This window comes from Camellia sinensis, chromosome 8 (assembly GCF_055761805.1).
Source record: "Camellia sinensis isolate YWXY chromosome 8, ASM5576180v1, whole genome shotgun sequence".
Taxonomy (NCBI): Eukaryota; Viridiplantae; Streptophyta; class Magnoliopsida; order Ericales; family Theaceae; genus Camellia; species Camellia sinensis.
The window spans coordinates 24851282-24868283 of record NC_138968.1 but is presented as its reverse complement, the minus strand read 5'-3'; the positions used below and the strand labels follow the sequence as shown (position 1 = coordinate 24868283).

The window sequence follows — 17002 nt, the reverse complement described above, 5'->3', positions numbered from 1 at the left end:
AATAATTCTCCTTGTATGGAGGTTGTGTCTCCTCCTTTGTGAGGGTTTTTTCTCCTCCTTTATGAAGGTAAGGATTCTTCTTCCAATAGAAGTTTGTTATCTTTTTATGAAATATTTTGTTACCGCCGTAAGACACTGATCCGATTTTTTTATAGATTTTAGAGTGAAAATTTTCTTCTTCGTCGGAAAAAAGAAGAAGGAATAAAGTCCAATTAATGGTTTTATGGGCCGGGCAACCTCAGTGGGCTCAAAATGGTGATGTCTGGCCCAACTGTGGTCTAGTACCGTCTTGGAAGAACTGAGAAGGTACACGGAACTCTCGAAATCAAAACCCCTCTTCTCTTCTCTTCTCTTCTCTTCTCTTCTCCCTCCCGACCTTGCTTTCACCTGCAACTTCTAGAGAGAGAGAGAGAGAGAGAGAGAGGGAGAGATGGTGTCGTCGCCGGTGGTGAATACATATCCACTATCCAGTTACACCTTCGGGACGAAGGAGCCGAAGATGGAGAAAGACACCTCAGTCGCCGATCGCCTTGCTCGCATGAAAGTCAAGTAAGCAATCTCTCTCTCTCTCTCTCTCTCGCTATATACTCGAGATAAACCCTAGATCGTACTCAATCCTTGTGTTTTGTACTTGCTTTTGAGATTTGAGTCCCAATTTTCTCTACTTATTTGTTATTTGATGTGATTGCTTGATTTTGTACTTGTGTTTACAGCTATATGAAAGAAGGCATGCGGACTAGCGTCGAAGCAATTTTACTGGTACTCTCTTATTCACTTTCTGAGATTTTGATTTTTTCTAGTGCTAATCATGTATTTAGTTCTTGCTTGTAATTTATGTGAACAATTTTTTGAGTTTTGAACTTAAAGTACTTCACTTTATGATCATAAAGGAGTAATGCTGGTGTTCATTCTGGTGTGTGATAGTTTCTCCTTACAAAATTGTTTACATTTGCATATAATATGCTAGTTTGATGCATGACTTGTGGAATATGGCTTGAAATATTGACCGTGGTGCTCATGACACGAGACAGAATTACAATGGTTGAGTTCCTAAAATCTAATTTTAAGGGTATGGCTGACTAAGAAGTCGTCGATTTAGAGTAAGAAATAGATGTTTTGTTTTGAAATTAGGTTTTTGCATTACTCGAAAAGGAAAGAACTTTTTATTTTTTGTTTTATGCAACAAGAAATTCACATTATCATGGTGTAAATGGAGGTTGAATTTGCATGTCTAGGGCCATATCTTCTGCATTTGGCATATTTTGATGTTTTCTATACATATACGAGGATTCTTTTTTATATCTTGATTAGGCTTTCCTTGGATTTTTGGAAAGAGAAGACAAAATGTATGAAATTGCTGCATTCTTAGGCTTTTATTTTATCTATAAATATGGTATCTTTACTTTTCCTCTCATTCGGAAAACCAAATGCAAGGCCAATTGATTACCTAATAATTGGATCTTTGTGAGAAGGTTTGTTTTCTTTCTTTCTTTAATTTTCAAATTTCATTAATTTATTCACACCTTTGGTTTTATGGACTTTTGGCAATTTCTTCTTGTTTGAAACAATCATTTGGGGGACACTTTGATAATGATACACAGTTTGACTAACTAGTCACAGGAGGAAGAAATGAAAGAAAAATAAAAAACACAGATTACTTGATATGCATGTAACTAATAGCAACTCTTCAATATCTACTGTGAGCCCACAATTGACCACTTAGGTTTCTTTACCTCGTAGGGTGAAGTGAGTACTGTGGAGGTTGTTCTTAAGAGAATTGCTATATTCCATTTGGAAGCTTCACCATTAAACCATGTTCAAGATTTTCAACATTAATGTTGAAAATCAAATAGATAATTTTCCAAAAATTTTCAGATTGTGTTTGATTCATAATTGGCATATGTTGTAATTCCCTGGGATGACAAGTTAATAAATGGCATATGTTGCTTAAAGCAATCCTCCATCAACATGATCACCATTCACTGCATCCAGATAAAAGACTCAAAAAGTTCATTTTTCGTTTTCTCCTACGCATTTGTGTGTACGATTGGATCCACATTTCTGCTGCCAAGGGATATCTCTGTTGTACCAGGGTGAGATAGAGCTTTCACATCACTTTGTCATCACGGAAAAGTGGGTCCACCATCACAACAGCGGATTAATAATTAGACAAGGAAATGCATTGCAAATTGTGGCTTACAGATCGAGTTTATCTTTTGGATTATGTAGTAACTGTAGTTAATAGTGTGCACTCTTTCTTTTGTTTCTAATGCGGAGCATTTAAATCTTGTCCAAAGCGTCTATTTTTTTGTCTTTATTAGTAATTGGTGAGATTATTTGATCATTATACTGAAGTTAATGTATCTGGAGTCTATTTCAGTACAGAAAATGTTGTAGACTAGCAACATTAATTGCAATTGCGCCTGTAAAACATTCCTTTTGCCCAGCTTATCTGGGATGGAAATAGGACAATTAGGCAACCTGAATCACCAACCTCTGTACAGAACAGAGTTGGAGATTTTATAAAGTAGCGGTTCGATGCGACTTAAAGACGCTTTCCCAGCTCAGATTAAGGACAGGCAAGGGTTTGGTCCTTGTTCCAACTTCTACATATACGTTATTTTTTGTTATTCTCATGGGGTCTCTGTCAGTAAACTAAGATGTTATGGGCATGTTGCTTTAGTTTTTTCTTTTTTCTTTTTTGATCAAAATTAAGAGACTTTCCTTGAGATGAGTTTAAACTATTGTTTGGTGGATTATATTGCTCGGGGAACTACAATCTTTTGTTTCTTTTTATAATATTGAACGTGTGTGGGAATACTTGCCTAGTGAGTCCAAATAAATGGAGGATAGCAGCAAAAGGGATTAGGGCTGCTTTTGCTTATGGTTAGTTTTTATGGTCAAAATGTGGGATAATTTATTCAAGGGTTTGTATGAAATAATAAAGGGATATGGGTTGTGAAAAGATGGGATTTAGCATTGCAAATTTTGGATTTTTGACATCACTGTATAATTGGAGGAAGGGATAGTTTAGACTTTGCCAATGCAAGGTTAAGGGTAATAGGAAAGTTATTCAGATCTTGTTTTAGGTTCTTAAAAGCTTAAAATCACATAAATTTGTAGTGTAGAAGAAGAAAAGGTTAGGCATTACACCTCAAATCCCATTGGAATCCCACCCAACTAAGGTTTGATTGCATCACACAATTTGAAGAAAGCTTCATAGCTTTGAAAATTCTCTAAAATATCAATTCTATGAATTATTAACATTCCATGGAAGACTTTAAAGAACTTCTCCTAGTAAGATTTAGATTTCCTATTTAGAAACAAAAAAAGATCCATAAACAAATACCCATGTCTTCCAAGATACCTTTAACCTACAAAATACTAAATATCTCATGGGAAATAGACCAAATAATATATCCTAAATAACCATGATATATTATTTTAAACCTATAGTTTTGGACTAGCTTCTTTATCTACGCTTTTTCAAAAAAAGGCGGAAATCTTTGCCCATTTTTCACCGCACCCCGGCCTCGATGGGGTGCCCCTTGCTCACTTTTTGAAACACCCGTAGGCAGGCTCAACGCGTCGCTTTAGGGGGAACGACCTAGCATTTAATCGATTCAAAGAAGAATTCGTGTAGCCGACCCCATTTGATGAGACTTAAGGCTTGGTGTTTTTTGATTTGGCAACCATAATATATTATTCTAACTAGACTAGAAATGCAACTATTTTAGTTGCTTCCTTAAATTTACTTCTTTTTTTATTTATTATTATTATTTTTATTTCTGTGTGTGTGGGGCTCTTGTTGGCTGCACCATTGTGATTGAAACTACCATGAACATGAGATGGAGTCTAGAAGTATAGCTTGTTAATGCTGTGTAATTACTATTTCTTGGTTATTTCACACATTGTATATATATATATATTTGTATAGAGATATGGTTCATAATTCACTAGATTGGCTGACAACCTTGTTTATACTGTGTTTGTGTGTGTCATTCTGTGTACCTGTATTTTCTATAGTGTTTGATTGTTATGGAAGTAAATGTATGTAATATTTTCATTTAATTTACTTGCAAGATGGTTTAGATTATTTATAGTTTTATACATGCTTATGGATCTCACAACGTTGTGCTGATTAGATAAGACCACTGCCTGCTTTCAATATTTAGCACAAGCTAAATCAATATGCATTATGATTGTAAGCATATCATTTCTATATATTTTCAGTATAGGAACAAAGATTCAAAATGTGGCATATATGTTGAACATTTTGTTATTAGATGCTAAATAGATTACTTGATCTTACAGGTGCAGGAGCACAATCATCCCCATATTCTTCTTCTGCAAATTGGAAACACATTTTGCAAACTTCCTGGTGGGCGTCTAAAGCCCGGGGAGACTGGTGCAATTTTATTCTATTTCCCTTTATGATTGTTACGGAAATATGTTTTCTTCCCTGTTTATGCAGTACAAAAGCCCACGAGATTAATTGTTGTTTTGAGTGTTGATTCTAGCATCCATTCTCATTTATTAATGTTACAGAGGTTGAAGGTTTGAAAAGAAAACTAAATGGCAAACTTGGTGCAAATTCACCTGCTCTTCAGCCAGACTGGCAGGTATTGTTAGTTTGAATAGTTTGTGTGAGTGCCAGTTCACAATATAAATGGGCAACATACAAAAATTCCACTAGAAGTCAGTAGGGACACGTGAAATTCCATAATTTATATGTATTGGGTACATTTTGCTGCAAATTAATAACTGGATGCCATATTTTTTTTCCTTTGACTCCATTATGTGTTTATAATATATGATAGTCTTTAATGGATCCTTATTCTTGTAATACGGTCATGCCATTGCAGATAGGTGAGTGTGTAGCTGTCTGGTGGAGACCAAATTTCGAAACCATAATGTACCCATACTGCCCTCCCCATATTACAAAACCAAAGGTAAACGTGCCAAGTACAATGGAATTGCATTATGATTTTTTCATTTTATTTTGTTGTTTGACTGAATTGCTTCACCTCCCTTGTTTGCTTACTATTTTTAAGTTTTAAACTTCTAGTTAATCATTTCACCTGCGTAATGCAGGAATGCAAGAAACTTTTCCTTGTACACCTTTCTGAAAGAGAGTACTTTGCAGTGCCAAAAAATTTGAAACTTCTTGCTGTTCCATTGTTTGAACTCTACGATAATGTTCAGGTATGGTAGGAAACAGAATTTTCCTGTTGTTAGAAGTTATGTGGGAGTAGACTACTCCAACGCATCATTTCAAATTTGCATTAAGATTTCAGTTTTGCCTCAATCTAGTTGGAGTCAAATTTATGACTTCATTGCATTTAATTGTTGTATGGAAACTGGAGGTTCCTTTCAGATCATTATTGACATTGATTTTCGAACATCTTCTGATATATGTAGGAAAATCATATACAATATTAGTTGACAAAAATAAACACCAATTTTTTTATTTTTTTTTTGAATTTTAAAAAATATTTCTGTCCCTAACAAGAGAGAACCATATGAAAATGAATGTTTTTTCATTTTGTTACCAAACTAATTTTTGAGAAGTTTTAGAAAACAAAATTTGAAAACTCACCAAGTCCATTTCTGTGACATCCCGCCCCATGTTGGTTAGGTAGAAAAACTCCTGCTGCTATATATGTGAGTTAACCTTCCTTCCAAATAACAATGCATTTTAACCCTCTTAAAAAAAAAAAAAAAGGCATTTTAAAGCCGTCACCGTGAGTGCCTAGTCTAAATTGGACAATGTTGTTACAGTGCAGGATGGGGAGATCATAGTTTCTGTGGTGAATACTGCCTAATCATTTTTTCATTTAAAAAATCTTATTGCATCCACCTTGTTTATTTGTTGGCAGAGATATGGGCCGGTTATATCCACCATTCCGCAGCAGTTGTCTAGATTTCAGTTCAACATGATCCCTGCATAAATTTTGTGGACTCCACGAGCTTTTAGCAGGATAGAGAACCTCAAAGGAGAGTCTAAATTTATTTAGTTTTCAGTTCTGAATTTTGCAGATGACAGTCCCAGTCTAGATTATGAGACACTCTAACCTTGAGGCATTGTAACTTGTTATTTGAATTGTGAATGTTTGGGAGATTGGGTACTTTGATAACAATCTTGTGACAACAATCTTATGCATAAAATGCAGTTTCTTCTCTCTGGCTATTTGTGACTTCTTGAAGGTCTAATATATGTATCACGGCCCGGTTGTTAATTCCAAATCTTGAGGTTTGTCGAGTTGCGTACAAATTGACTAGGACACTTCAGTTATAAAAAATATTATACACATATATATGTATGTATCATGTATCTGTATATTTATACAACACCTCAGTTACTTCATTTGGCTTATCAATGAATTCTTTTGGAAAATTGCAAAAAAAAACTCAGATTTAATAAAATAAATCTTGAATTTATGATCGAATTCCCTCGTGTTTCTTTTTCATTTTGAGCTACACCTCACAACACTCTTTTTCAATGCTGAGCTAAACTCATTGTTAAAAAATGACAAACCTAAGCCATCTGTAAAATTATAGTGTTTTCTAACAAATTAATATTAAAAATTATAATTACAAAAGTTAAATTACACCAATAATCACAATTTATTTATTTAAAAAAAAAAAAAATTAGAAATCAAAGATTTAAAATCTTAGTACTCATCTGGATTAGTGAAGAGGAAGGTTTTGATTGATTTAGAGTGGGATTATGTAGAAATTAATTAGATAATAGTGATGTGAAATTTGAACTTGTTGAAAAATATGTTCTTTTGCACCATAACGAACAAATGGCGACATTTGATTTTGACAAGTTACTCTAATCATCTCTTCATCGACTCAATAACCTTTGGCAAACAATAATATAAAAAAATTTACACATTTATTTTGGTAATGTCAGTAAACAATGAACAAGACTCTTTAAATTTGACATTAAGAGGGTAAGATGGACAGTCTTGTTCATACTTTCCACTAAATCTACAAATACAATATGTTTTGAATGTTCACAAATCTCAGTTTAATTGATTGATCTTGAAGCTATTGTGAGAATCTAAACGACTTTATTAACAAAAATAAATTCAAAGGTCAGGGATATATAATTAGGTTTTAGGTGAGATTTCACATAATATAGAATTAGGTGGGTAGGTATATGAGCTTTAATTAGTAAAGTATCAAAATTTTCAAACAAAGCCTATGTTTTTTTGTCACGTTTAATACAAAAAATGAATTTTTGACAGACATTTTATATTGCAAGTAGAAATGATTATAAATACTATAGATTTATTTAATTATTCTTCACAAAAGAATAAAAAAATGGACAGATTATTTGGTGGTTTAGGAGCAATGCTCCATACCACTAGACACTTGACAATTGTAAAGTTGTCTTCTAAAAATCTGAAAGAAAAAAATTAGATCCCACAATTTCAACTAATAATATCAAGTTGAGACACTATGTGACAATACTCTAAGACCACCTTATAATTTTTCTGAAAATTGGAGTTGACAAATTGATATTAGTTTATTCAAATTAGTTAAAAGTTTTTTTTTAATATCATTATTAGGATGGCTACGTGGAAGATTAGGATTTTAATTTTTATAATAGTCTCGCCATATTTTAAAATGAAAATACAATTAAAAAAAAAAATCAAAAGCTTGTCTCATTATTATTATTATTGTCATTATTATTTTATTTTTTTGGTAAAGAGAGTATTAACGTTTTGTCCAGGAGTGTTATTTTCTTGTACCAATTTTTGGTTTTTTATAAAAAAAAAGAAAGAAAGAAAGTATGTGGTTGAATACATAAGGAAAAGACTGTATGGGTGCGTTTGTTTGGACGGACTGGATAAGGGGAGATTGTAATCTATCGAACTATTAGTCCTGGGATACATTGTTCCGGAACTATTGGGTTAGACTAAATTTGTATCCTATGTTTGTTTAGTCATGGGATTAGATGTCTGGATTGAACTATTTTTAGTTATCCAATGTTTGTTTGAGATATTATGGAGTAGGATAAATGCTCAAATGACTATTTTATCATTTTCAATTATGTACTAAGTAATAGCAATATTAAACATAGCTTTAATATTTTAATTATTTTTAACTAAATTAAATAAAAATTTGTTTTATTTTATTTTTTGCACAATATTTTAATATTTTAATTTATTATTTTCAATTAAATTAAATTTATAATTTATAATTTATATTTTTTATTTAATATATAATTTTAAATTAACGACAATAAAAAATAATTTTATTTAATATATAAATTAAATTTTCAACAACACTAAAAAAATTTAATTTATAAGGCCATAATTTATAATTTATTATTTTTAAATAAATTTAATTTATAATTTATATTTTTTATTTAATACATAATTTTAAATTAACAACACTAAAAAAAAATTTAATTTAATACATAAATTTAATTTTTTAACAACACTAAAAAAATTTAATTTATAAGGCCATAATTTATAATTTATTATTTTTAATTAAATGAAATTTATAATTTATAATTTATAATTAAAATTTTTTATTTAATATATAGTTTTAAATTAGCAACACTAAAAAAATAATTTATAAATGTTCAAAAGAATATTTTATCATTTTCTAATTGTTTGCTAAGTAATAACATGGAGGGTAAAATGGACATTTCACAAAATAATCCCCTAGGATACCAATCCCATGGTTTCTATCCCACCCTCCCCAATGGGATAGGATAGTCTCATGTTTGTGGGACTAATAGTCCGGGGGGACTATTAGTCCGAAGCAAAAAAAATGAAACAAACAATGGGCTATTCATCCGGTGGGACTAATAGTCCAATCTCACCCCCTAATCCTTCAAAACAAACACACCCTATGGGTGTGTTTGATTGGACGGACTGGAAAATGGGGGATTAGAATCTATCGGACTTGAGTCCTAGGACTATCAATCCCCCGGACTATTTGGTCGGATTGGATATGTATCCTGTGTTTATTTTTTCATGGGATTAGATGTCTGGATAGGACTATTTTCAGTGAATCCAACGTTTGGTTGGACGGACTGGATAGGATAAATGAACAAAAGACTATTTTATTCCTTTTCAATTGTTTACTAAGTAATAGCAATATTAAACATATCTTTAATATTTTAATTATTTTTAATTAAATAAATTCGTTTTTTTTAAAAATAAATAAATAAATAAATAAAATATCAATAAAATTTGTTTTAAATCATTACTGTATAACAAATCATTATTTTTTTTACATGCAAAACTTTACTGTGTTTGTTTATTTACACAATTAAATAAATTTATTTTTTTACACAATTAAATAAATAAATAACCACTAAATTTGATTTAATAAAATACTGTATAACCTGTATAAAAAATTTATATTATTTTTTAATTAAAATTTTAAATAAATTTTAAATAAAACACATATTAAAATTTAAATAATGAAATTAAATAAATTATAAACAAAATTCTAAAATAAAACATCAATAATATATCTATAAAAAATTATTTTAAAAATTTAAATAAATAAAACATCAATAAAAAGTTAAATAAAATTATTTTATTTTTAAATTGAGACATTTAAATTTTATTGAATTTTATTAAATATAATACATAATTAAATAGTAGAGGGTCAAAATGGTCATTTTCGCATCTAATCCCAACAGTGAATAGTCCCCCACATTCTATCCCACCCCCCCTAGGACACAATAGTCCCCCATATGGGGGACATGGAGTCCGGCCGGACTCCATGTCCGGCGAACTAAAAAAAAATCAAACGGCGGATAAGGAACACTATTTGGATTGTAATCCAAATAGTGGATAGTTCCCCCCTTCAATCCCCCCAATCAAACACGCCCTATGTGTTGTATAACTAAAAAATAAAATAATATAACTTCATACTTTTTGAGTTATAGCTTAAAAAAAAAAGAAAAAGAAATCATAATCAAACAACATACGAGACATTATTAAAAATCTCATGAGTTATAAATAAAATAAAGTTACAACCAATGTTTTAAAAATCGGACCGGTGAGCGAATCAGAAAAGAGATCGGGTGGACGGATCATTAGTTCAACCTGTAATCGAACTGTGACGTAATAAATATATTTAAATAAAAATATAAGTAATAAAATTATAAATTAAAAAAATTAAATTATCTTAAATATTTCTCCTAATATTTTTTTTACTGAAAAAAATAATAATATATTTTAAAATATTATTAATTTTAATTTTAGAAGAGGAAATCAAATATTCAATATTCCCTCCATATGATTTTAATTCAAATAATTTAATTGAAAGAATAGCAAAAAATTTGGAGGAATATCAAAATTTCAATATTTCCTTCAATACATTTGATTAAATCTCACATGGATATCTTGAATTTTTTTGAAAGAATTTTTTTCTTATTAATAGGTAGAGACTTTTAAGCTCTTAATGAGATTCCTCACAAGAGAAGACCCTTGAAAGAGAGTTTCTAATTAAACTTTTCTTATACTTTTGTATTTTTCTATATATATATATATATTATATAAAATAAGAAAGAAAGAAAAGAAAGAGAGAATAACAAAAAAAGAAAGAAGAAATCAAAAAAAAAAAAATTCAATTTCATTGACCCAGCGAATCGGCTCCGGGGAACCGGTTCAATAACCGGTTTTTCCAGTTCTCTCTAAATAGGTCGGGTTTTAGCATCGAATGGTTTAATGGGTATATCCGGGCCAGAATCCCGACCTGGTCGACGGTTCAACCGGTTAAACCGGCTGGTCCGGTCTGATTTTCAAAACCATGGTTATAACTAAAAAAGAAAATTGATCATAACGAAAAAAAAAAAATGACATAACTTAAGATTACATATGATAAAGGTGTGTATAATAGAATTTTCCATCAAATAATTACAAGTACAAACACCTATAAGAAGGTCAAACACTTCATGAGATCAAGAATATTGTCTCAAAAACCTTTTGTCTTTGTGTCTCAATTTATTCATAATCGTTAGAATATGTCTTTGAGATTTTTGTGCTTTCATAGACCTGGAAACATCCATCTTACACACATCAAATAATTACTGGGCATATAGTCGGCTTTGGCCCGAAGTGGACAAACCAACCGCTTTGGAGCTTTGGAAAATGAGTAGAAAAATATACCTCGAATTTTTTTTAGCCGGTGTCTATACACACACACACACACACACAAAATTCCATTTGAATTTGGGAGGTCCCAAAAAAAGGGCCCTGATAAAATTTGGTGAAAATTCAAAATTAATAGATAGTCGATGTGGTAAATTATTTAAAACTAATAAATAATTATTTTTATTGAAAAAATTCAAAAAGTTTATTGATATTGTGAGTTATTTGAAATTAATAGAGAGTTGTTTATCAAATATATGGAATGTGTATATAATACAATTAATTATACTAGTTACATAAGGAAAAAAACCTTTTGAATTTAAAGTTGATTCAAAATTACTTTCGGTCAATTATGACATTAGAAAAATTGAATGAATTAAAAATTTTATGTATTGAAAATGATTTAGTTAATAAATTGGATTATGTAAGCTTGATAGTAATTTTGAAGTTTAAAATGTGAGCAATGTTCAAGTAATATTTTGTTACAGTTTATTCACTTTTTGTTTAGCTCTTAAGCTCAAATTATCTTGATTTTTTTTTTATATTATAAGCTTTATTATATATTTAAGTAAAATTTAATTGTTATATATGAAAGTAACCTTTTTTTAAGCACTATCCAAAAAACAAAAACAAAAAAGATAAATAAATATATATATATATATATATATATAAAGAGTCCTATATCAAATGTCAAAACCAGCCCCATCGACATAAAGCTAATTATAATCAACTTTTAACTAAAAAACTGATTAACTATCTTCCCAAAATAATCCTATGGCCTTCAAGGAGGTCAAACACTTCATTAGGATAAGGAATCCTTTACCCAAAAACATTCTTGTCTGGCTATCTCAATTTATTATTGTGATTAACTTATATGCCAAGATTTTCGTACCTTCAAATTCTTTTATAATTCAACAGTTATGAGTAAATTGGAATAATGAACCAGAGAATTTTTAGGACACAGGATCCTCAACCCTACATGAGATGCTAAATTGTGTATTGTGTGCTTATCACAACTCAACTTACCACTATTAATAAAATTATGATTTGAAGTAGATTGACATAAATTAATCAACAAAAAACTCACAATCTCACAAAAATAGAAATAAATATCAAATTTTGTGGTTGAATTCTATGCCTTGATAAATTCAAGAACTTTTTTGAAGGCAATCCACAGGAATTAACAAATTAAAACTTGTATTAAGTGACCGAAAATATTATAAATTACAAATCACAAAAGCCAAAATCAAAACAAAATAACAAGTTACAAACTAAGAACTAATTATAGAAGAACTACTCATAGAACCAACTGCTATTACTACTCTTAGCTTCACAAAAATGTTGTGAATGTGATTGATCAGCCTTTCTTCCTTCGATTTCAAATTTTTGTTCCTTTGCGCTATCCTTAATTATTGCAGCCACGTGTCCTTCCTTGATACATGCAAGCATGCTCTTTCCACCACTTGGAAAGTTGCCCCCACTCACTATAAATACCTATAACTAGGAATGGCAACGGGGGAGGGCGGGGCCAGGGACCACACTTTCCATCCCTGGCCCCGATCCCTGACGGGGAATCTATCACCGTCCCCGTCCCTTAACGGGGATCGGATTTTCCCTGACTTCGAAAATTCCCCGAGCCAAAAAAAAAAAAAAAAAACAACAACAACAGAAGCAACATCAACACAGATCTGAGACTGAGATCTCATCATCAATATCATCAACAATCAACAAAATCATCAACAGATCTCAAATCTGAGATCAACAAAATCATCAACAATAACATATCTCAGATTTGTGTATCTGAGTGTGTCACAGAGAGAGAGAGAGAGAGAGAGAGAGAGAGAGAGAGAGAGAGAGAGAGAGAGAGAGAGAGGACGATGGAGGCGATGGAACTGCGACGAACGACGGAGAAGATCGGCGCGATGGACGACGGAGGAGGTGGAGCGGCAGTGCGAGGTAGACAGAGGTGAAGGAGAGGTGCAAGAGTGACGAGGTGGACGGAGGTGGAGAGTCGATGACGGAGGTGAAGCGGCAGTGTGAGCTGGACGACGGTGGTGGTGGATCTAAGAGAGAGAGAGAAGTCAGTGAGTGAGGTAGAGAGAGATGAGAGATGTGGCTGTGAGAGAGAGAGAAGTGAAAGTGAGAGGAGGGTTTGGTTTATATATATATGTAGGGGTAAAATAGTAATTTCACATCAGGAATAAACCGGGCTAGGAAATGGAGATGAGGCCGGGCCGGGTACAGGGCTGGGACACTTATCCCCGTCCCCGGCCCGAAACTGTTCGGGGATTGATTTTTGAATACCATTCCTGTCCCATTGGGGGTATTTTTCGAAAAAAACCCGCTCAATTTGGAATCGGGGGATCGAGTCCCCATTAGGCCAAGTTCAAATTGCCATCTCTACCAATAACTGCCGTCTCTTTTGACTGTTTGCTTGATTTGGTCACATGTCTTGCACACCTCTTACATCAAGACACCTATCCACTTTATAAACCTTTATCCTAGACATTAAACAAAAATCCTAAACTATGTCAGCAACTCTGTTAACATGCCAAATTTAATATTTTTAGTACTAACAACCACACAGCCAACTAACGGGGCTAGCCTATTGACCATTAGAAGGTTAATGATTTAAAACTCTCAACTTACATATGAGTCTAATTTCCAATATATTTATTTGAAGTTTTTCTCTCTCATTTTAGAAGGTTTTTTTGGTATTAATTATATATTTTTTTTATCTTTATTATTGTTGTAATTGGCTAGTTTTGATTGTAATATCATACATTAATCAAAGAAAAAAGAAAAAAACGAAAAAAAACTTACCACTCACCCAACTCCTGTTAATTTTCATTACTTTATTTTGATTTCTAATCTTAAATTAAGAAATAACTTAACAGAGTTGTCCACTTCATCAAGTCATTGATTTGGAGATCACAATCTTTTGTCTGAAAAATAAAATCATTGATCACAATCAGAACACGGTGGGTTCACATGTAGTGTAACAAAACACATATCACATGTTCCAATTTTATAGCATTGTTTTGTCTCCCCACTTGGGTTTTTCAACGTTCCATTGAGAGCTAATTGGGTAATAATTAACATTAAACATTCAATTTAGAATTTATTTATAGTGGTTGTGATGTTGCTGTTGGAATGAAAGCTATAAGGAGAAAAAAAAAAAATTGGTTCAGACTCATTTTATTTTGCACCAAATGAGAATCATGAGCCATTTTATATTATTGATCTAGTCTTGAGGATTAAGATAGTGCTGGTTTGCAATTTTTAAAACACTAGATTCCTTTTTAAAAAGTTTACTATGATTGTGTTCAGATTTTGGAATTGAAAAAGAATTTGTGGGGAAAAAAAATGAAAAAATAAGGAATTAATTACACTTTGCACTCTTGCATTTTCTTTGAAAATGACACCAAATAATCAAACTTAAGATATAATTTTCAAAGTACAAGGCAATGTTGGCATTTTAAGATATTCAAATCTGTTCTAACTGCAACCATTTAAATATAATTACTTATAAACCTCTCTTCACATTATATGCATTAGAAAAACACTTACAAATGTGAGTGTAAGAGAAAAATTCAATCTTTTGAAAATACAAGTTACATTGATGGACTATTTTTTTTACTACAATAGGGCTCAGGACTGCCACATCATTTTGCATCAAAATTGTGTATAAATTTTTGATTTGTATAGTACTACCCTCTTTTAACTGTTTTTTTTAAAAAAAAAAAAAAAAAAAAGGAGGAAGAAGAAAAAAGAATGAAAAGACAAGCTTGCAATTTCTATCACTGATAATTGTTTATTCTGAAAAAAAATAATAATGTTACAAGTAATCTTCCCCTTTAAATTCCAAATGCTCTCCATAACCTCACCACCCTTGTCTCCTAGTCGTCGTCATCTCTTTCTCTCTCTCTATCAGAAGCTATAGTGCAAACATACATATATCTACCGTGTTAAGTTTACTAATACTTGTTTGTCTTCTTCAATACTAATATTTTTGGTCTGCTAAAAAAAATGGGGTATAAGGCAGTGGATCAAAAGCAAAAGCAGAAGCACAGAAAAGGGTTGTGGTCACCAGATGAAGACCAGAGGCTCAGAACTTACATCCTCAACAATGGTCACGGCTGCTGGAGCTCCATCCCAATCAATGCCGGTAACTTTCTAGTTGATCACACTTCTTAGCTACCAAGCTAATTTTTTTTTAATACCCATTATTAATTTGGTGCTAATGTTGCCAAATCTCATCAAGAGTTATCTAGCATAACCTCATATAGTTGAATTTTTTTGATCTTTTTGTGCATTATATGAAGGGTTGGAAAGGAATGGAAAGAGTTGCAGACTGAGGTGGATAAATTACTTGAGGCCTGGACTAAAGAGAGGGATGTTTACTGCTCATGAGGAGGAGACAATCCTCTCCCTTCATGGCATGTTAGGCAACAAGTAAGCAGAGAGAATGTACTCTCAAATTAAAAACAATTGGATAAAATATATTTAGGCTGTATTTGTATCCAAGCATAGCCTTATAGTTCTTAAAGTATGTGTTTTGTGTTATTTTGTTCTTTTAAGTTTCAATTTTGTATTTTGTGTTATTTTGATCTTTTAAGTTTCAATTTTTGTTAATTTTCATCCTCAAAATTTTCAATTTGAATCAATTTAATCTAATTTCAAACAGACCTTCTAAATAGTTAACGAAATGATAATAAAATGCACATATGATCCCCAAAGTATATGTTCCGTCTCACTTTGGTCTCAAAAGTACGTGTTCTATGTCATTTTAGTTTCTAAAAATAAATGAATTAAAAGATAGTAAAATTAAAAATGACCGGTGAGTAGATAAATTCCATCCTATATTTTAAATTTTGACCACTTTTTTGGGTTCTTAGTAGAATTGTCACTAACGGAGTCATATGATTTGTCGTTGCCCAGGTGGTCTCAGATAGCCCAGCATTTGTCTGGAAGAACCGACAATGAGATCAAGAACTACTGGCATTCTTATCTGAAGAAGAAGAAAATGGCCAAAATAGAACAAACTAAACCTCATACTGAACCTGAATATACAAATCCAAACACTGGAAACACACAATCTTCCCTTTCTTCGCTGAAGTCCACCACTAGAAATTTAAGTTTCGAATCATTTGATAACATGGAAGGAACATCAATGGAAACAAACGAGTCCATATCACAGTTGCCAAAACTTTTATTTGCTGAGTGGCTCTCACTAGATCAATTTCAAGGCCAGGACTTGACAAATTCAGGTCGGCCAGCAGTTTCCAAGGATGATCCAAACTACCAGTATTCTTTTTTGAACTGTTTGTTAATGAACGAAGGAGCATTTGGTGGCAAGTTTCATCAAGAACTCAGCAATGGCTCCGGTACTGCTGATGAAATGTCTAATCCGCAATTCAAATCCGAAGAAGAAGACCAGTTTGTTAATTTTATCACTGAGGATGATATGTGTAGCCATTTCAACATGGACAGTGATGTGTTTATGTGAGGGGTGTAAAAGCAACATCAAGCAAGAAGAAACAGTAATTAGTTACTACTCGTCTAGATAGAAACAGTTCTGATATACTAATAAAACTGGCCATTGAAAATCATATATGATAAAGAAAAGGCCATCTTTAGTTGTTTGCTTTGAAAAGCATGTAGATTAGGCATATAGGAAGTCATGAAAGTTTAATCAGAGGGTATTTTTTCCATGGAGTTGTTTCTCAAAACACTTCTTATTTCTGTTGCATACAATGAAGTCACAAATGCATTTGTTGTTTCTGTAAAAATTAGCGATCCCCAATATATTGATGGTCTTTCTCAAGTATTTCGGGCCTCAATGAATCAAAATTCTCATCAAGATTGAT

General features: G+C 31.9%; 2 protein-coding genes across 3 annotated transcripts; both read left to right on the top strand.

Moving 5' to 3' along the window:
• LOC114302890 (pre-mRNA cleavage factor Im 25 kDa subunit 2) lies at positions 1–6246 on the top strand. 2 transcript variants are annotated; one of them, XM_082882292.1, is made up of 7 exons: positions 1–549; positions 714–759; positions 4315–4381; positions 4549–4622; positions 4866–4952; positions 5095–5205; positions 5880–6246. In XM_082882292.1, exons 1-7 carry the CDS (start codon positions 431–433, stop codon positions 5949–5951), a joined length of 576 nt encoding a protein of 191 aa, XP_082738418.1. In that variant the 5' UTR covers positions 1–430; the 3' UTR covers positions 5952–6246. The 2 variants fall into 2 exon arrangements, with proteins under 2 accessions (XP_082738418.1, XP_028103768.1); XM_028247967.2 differs by having other exon boundaries at positions 4315–4408.
• An 8774-nt stretch (positions 6247–15020) lies between these two features.
• Positions 15021–16962, top strand: LOC114302895 (transcription factor LAF1). The gene is made up of 3 exons (XM_028247976.2): positions 15021–15300; positions 15458–15587; positions 16074–16962. The coding sequence occupies exons 1-3, from the start codon at positions 15162–15164 to the stop codon at positions 16639–16641; spliced, it is 837 nt and encodes a 278-aa protein (XP_028103777.1). The 5' UTR covers positions 15021–15161; the 3' UTR covers positions 16642–16962.
• Positions 16963–17002: the final 40 nt, after the last annotated feature.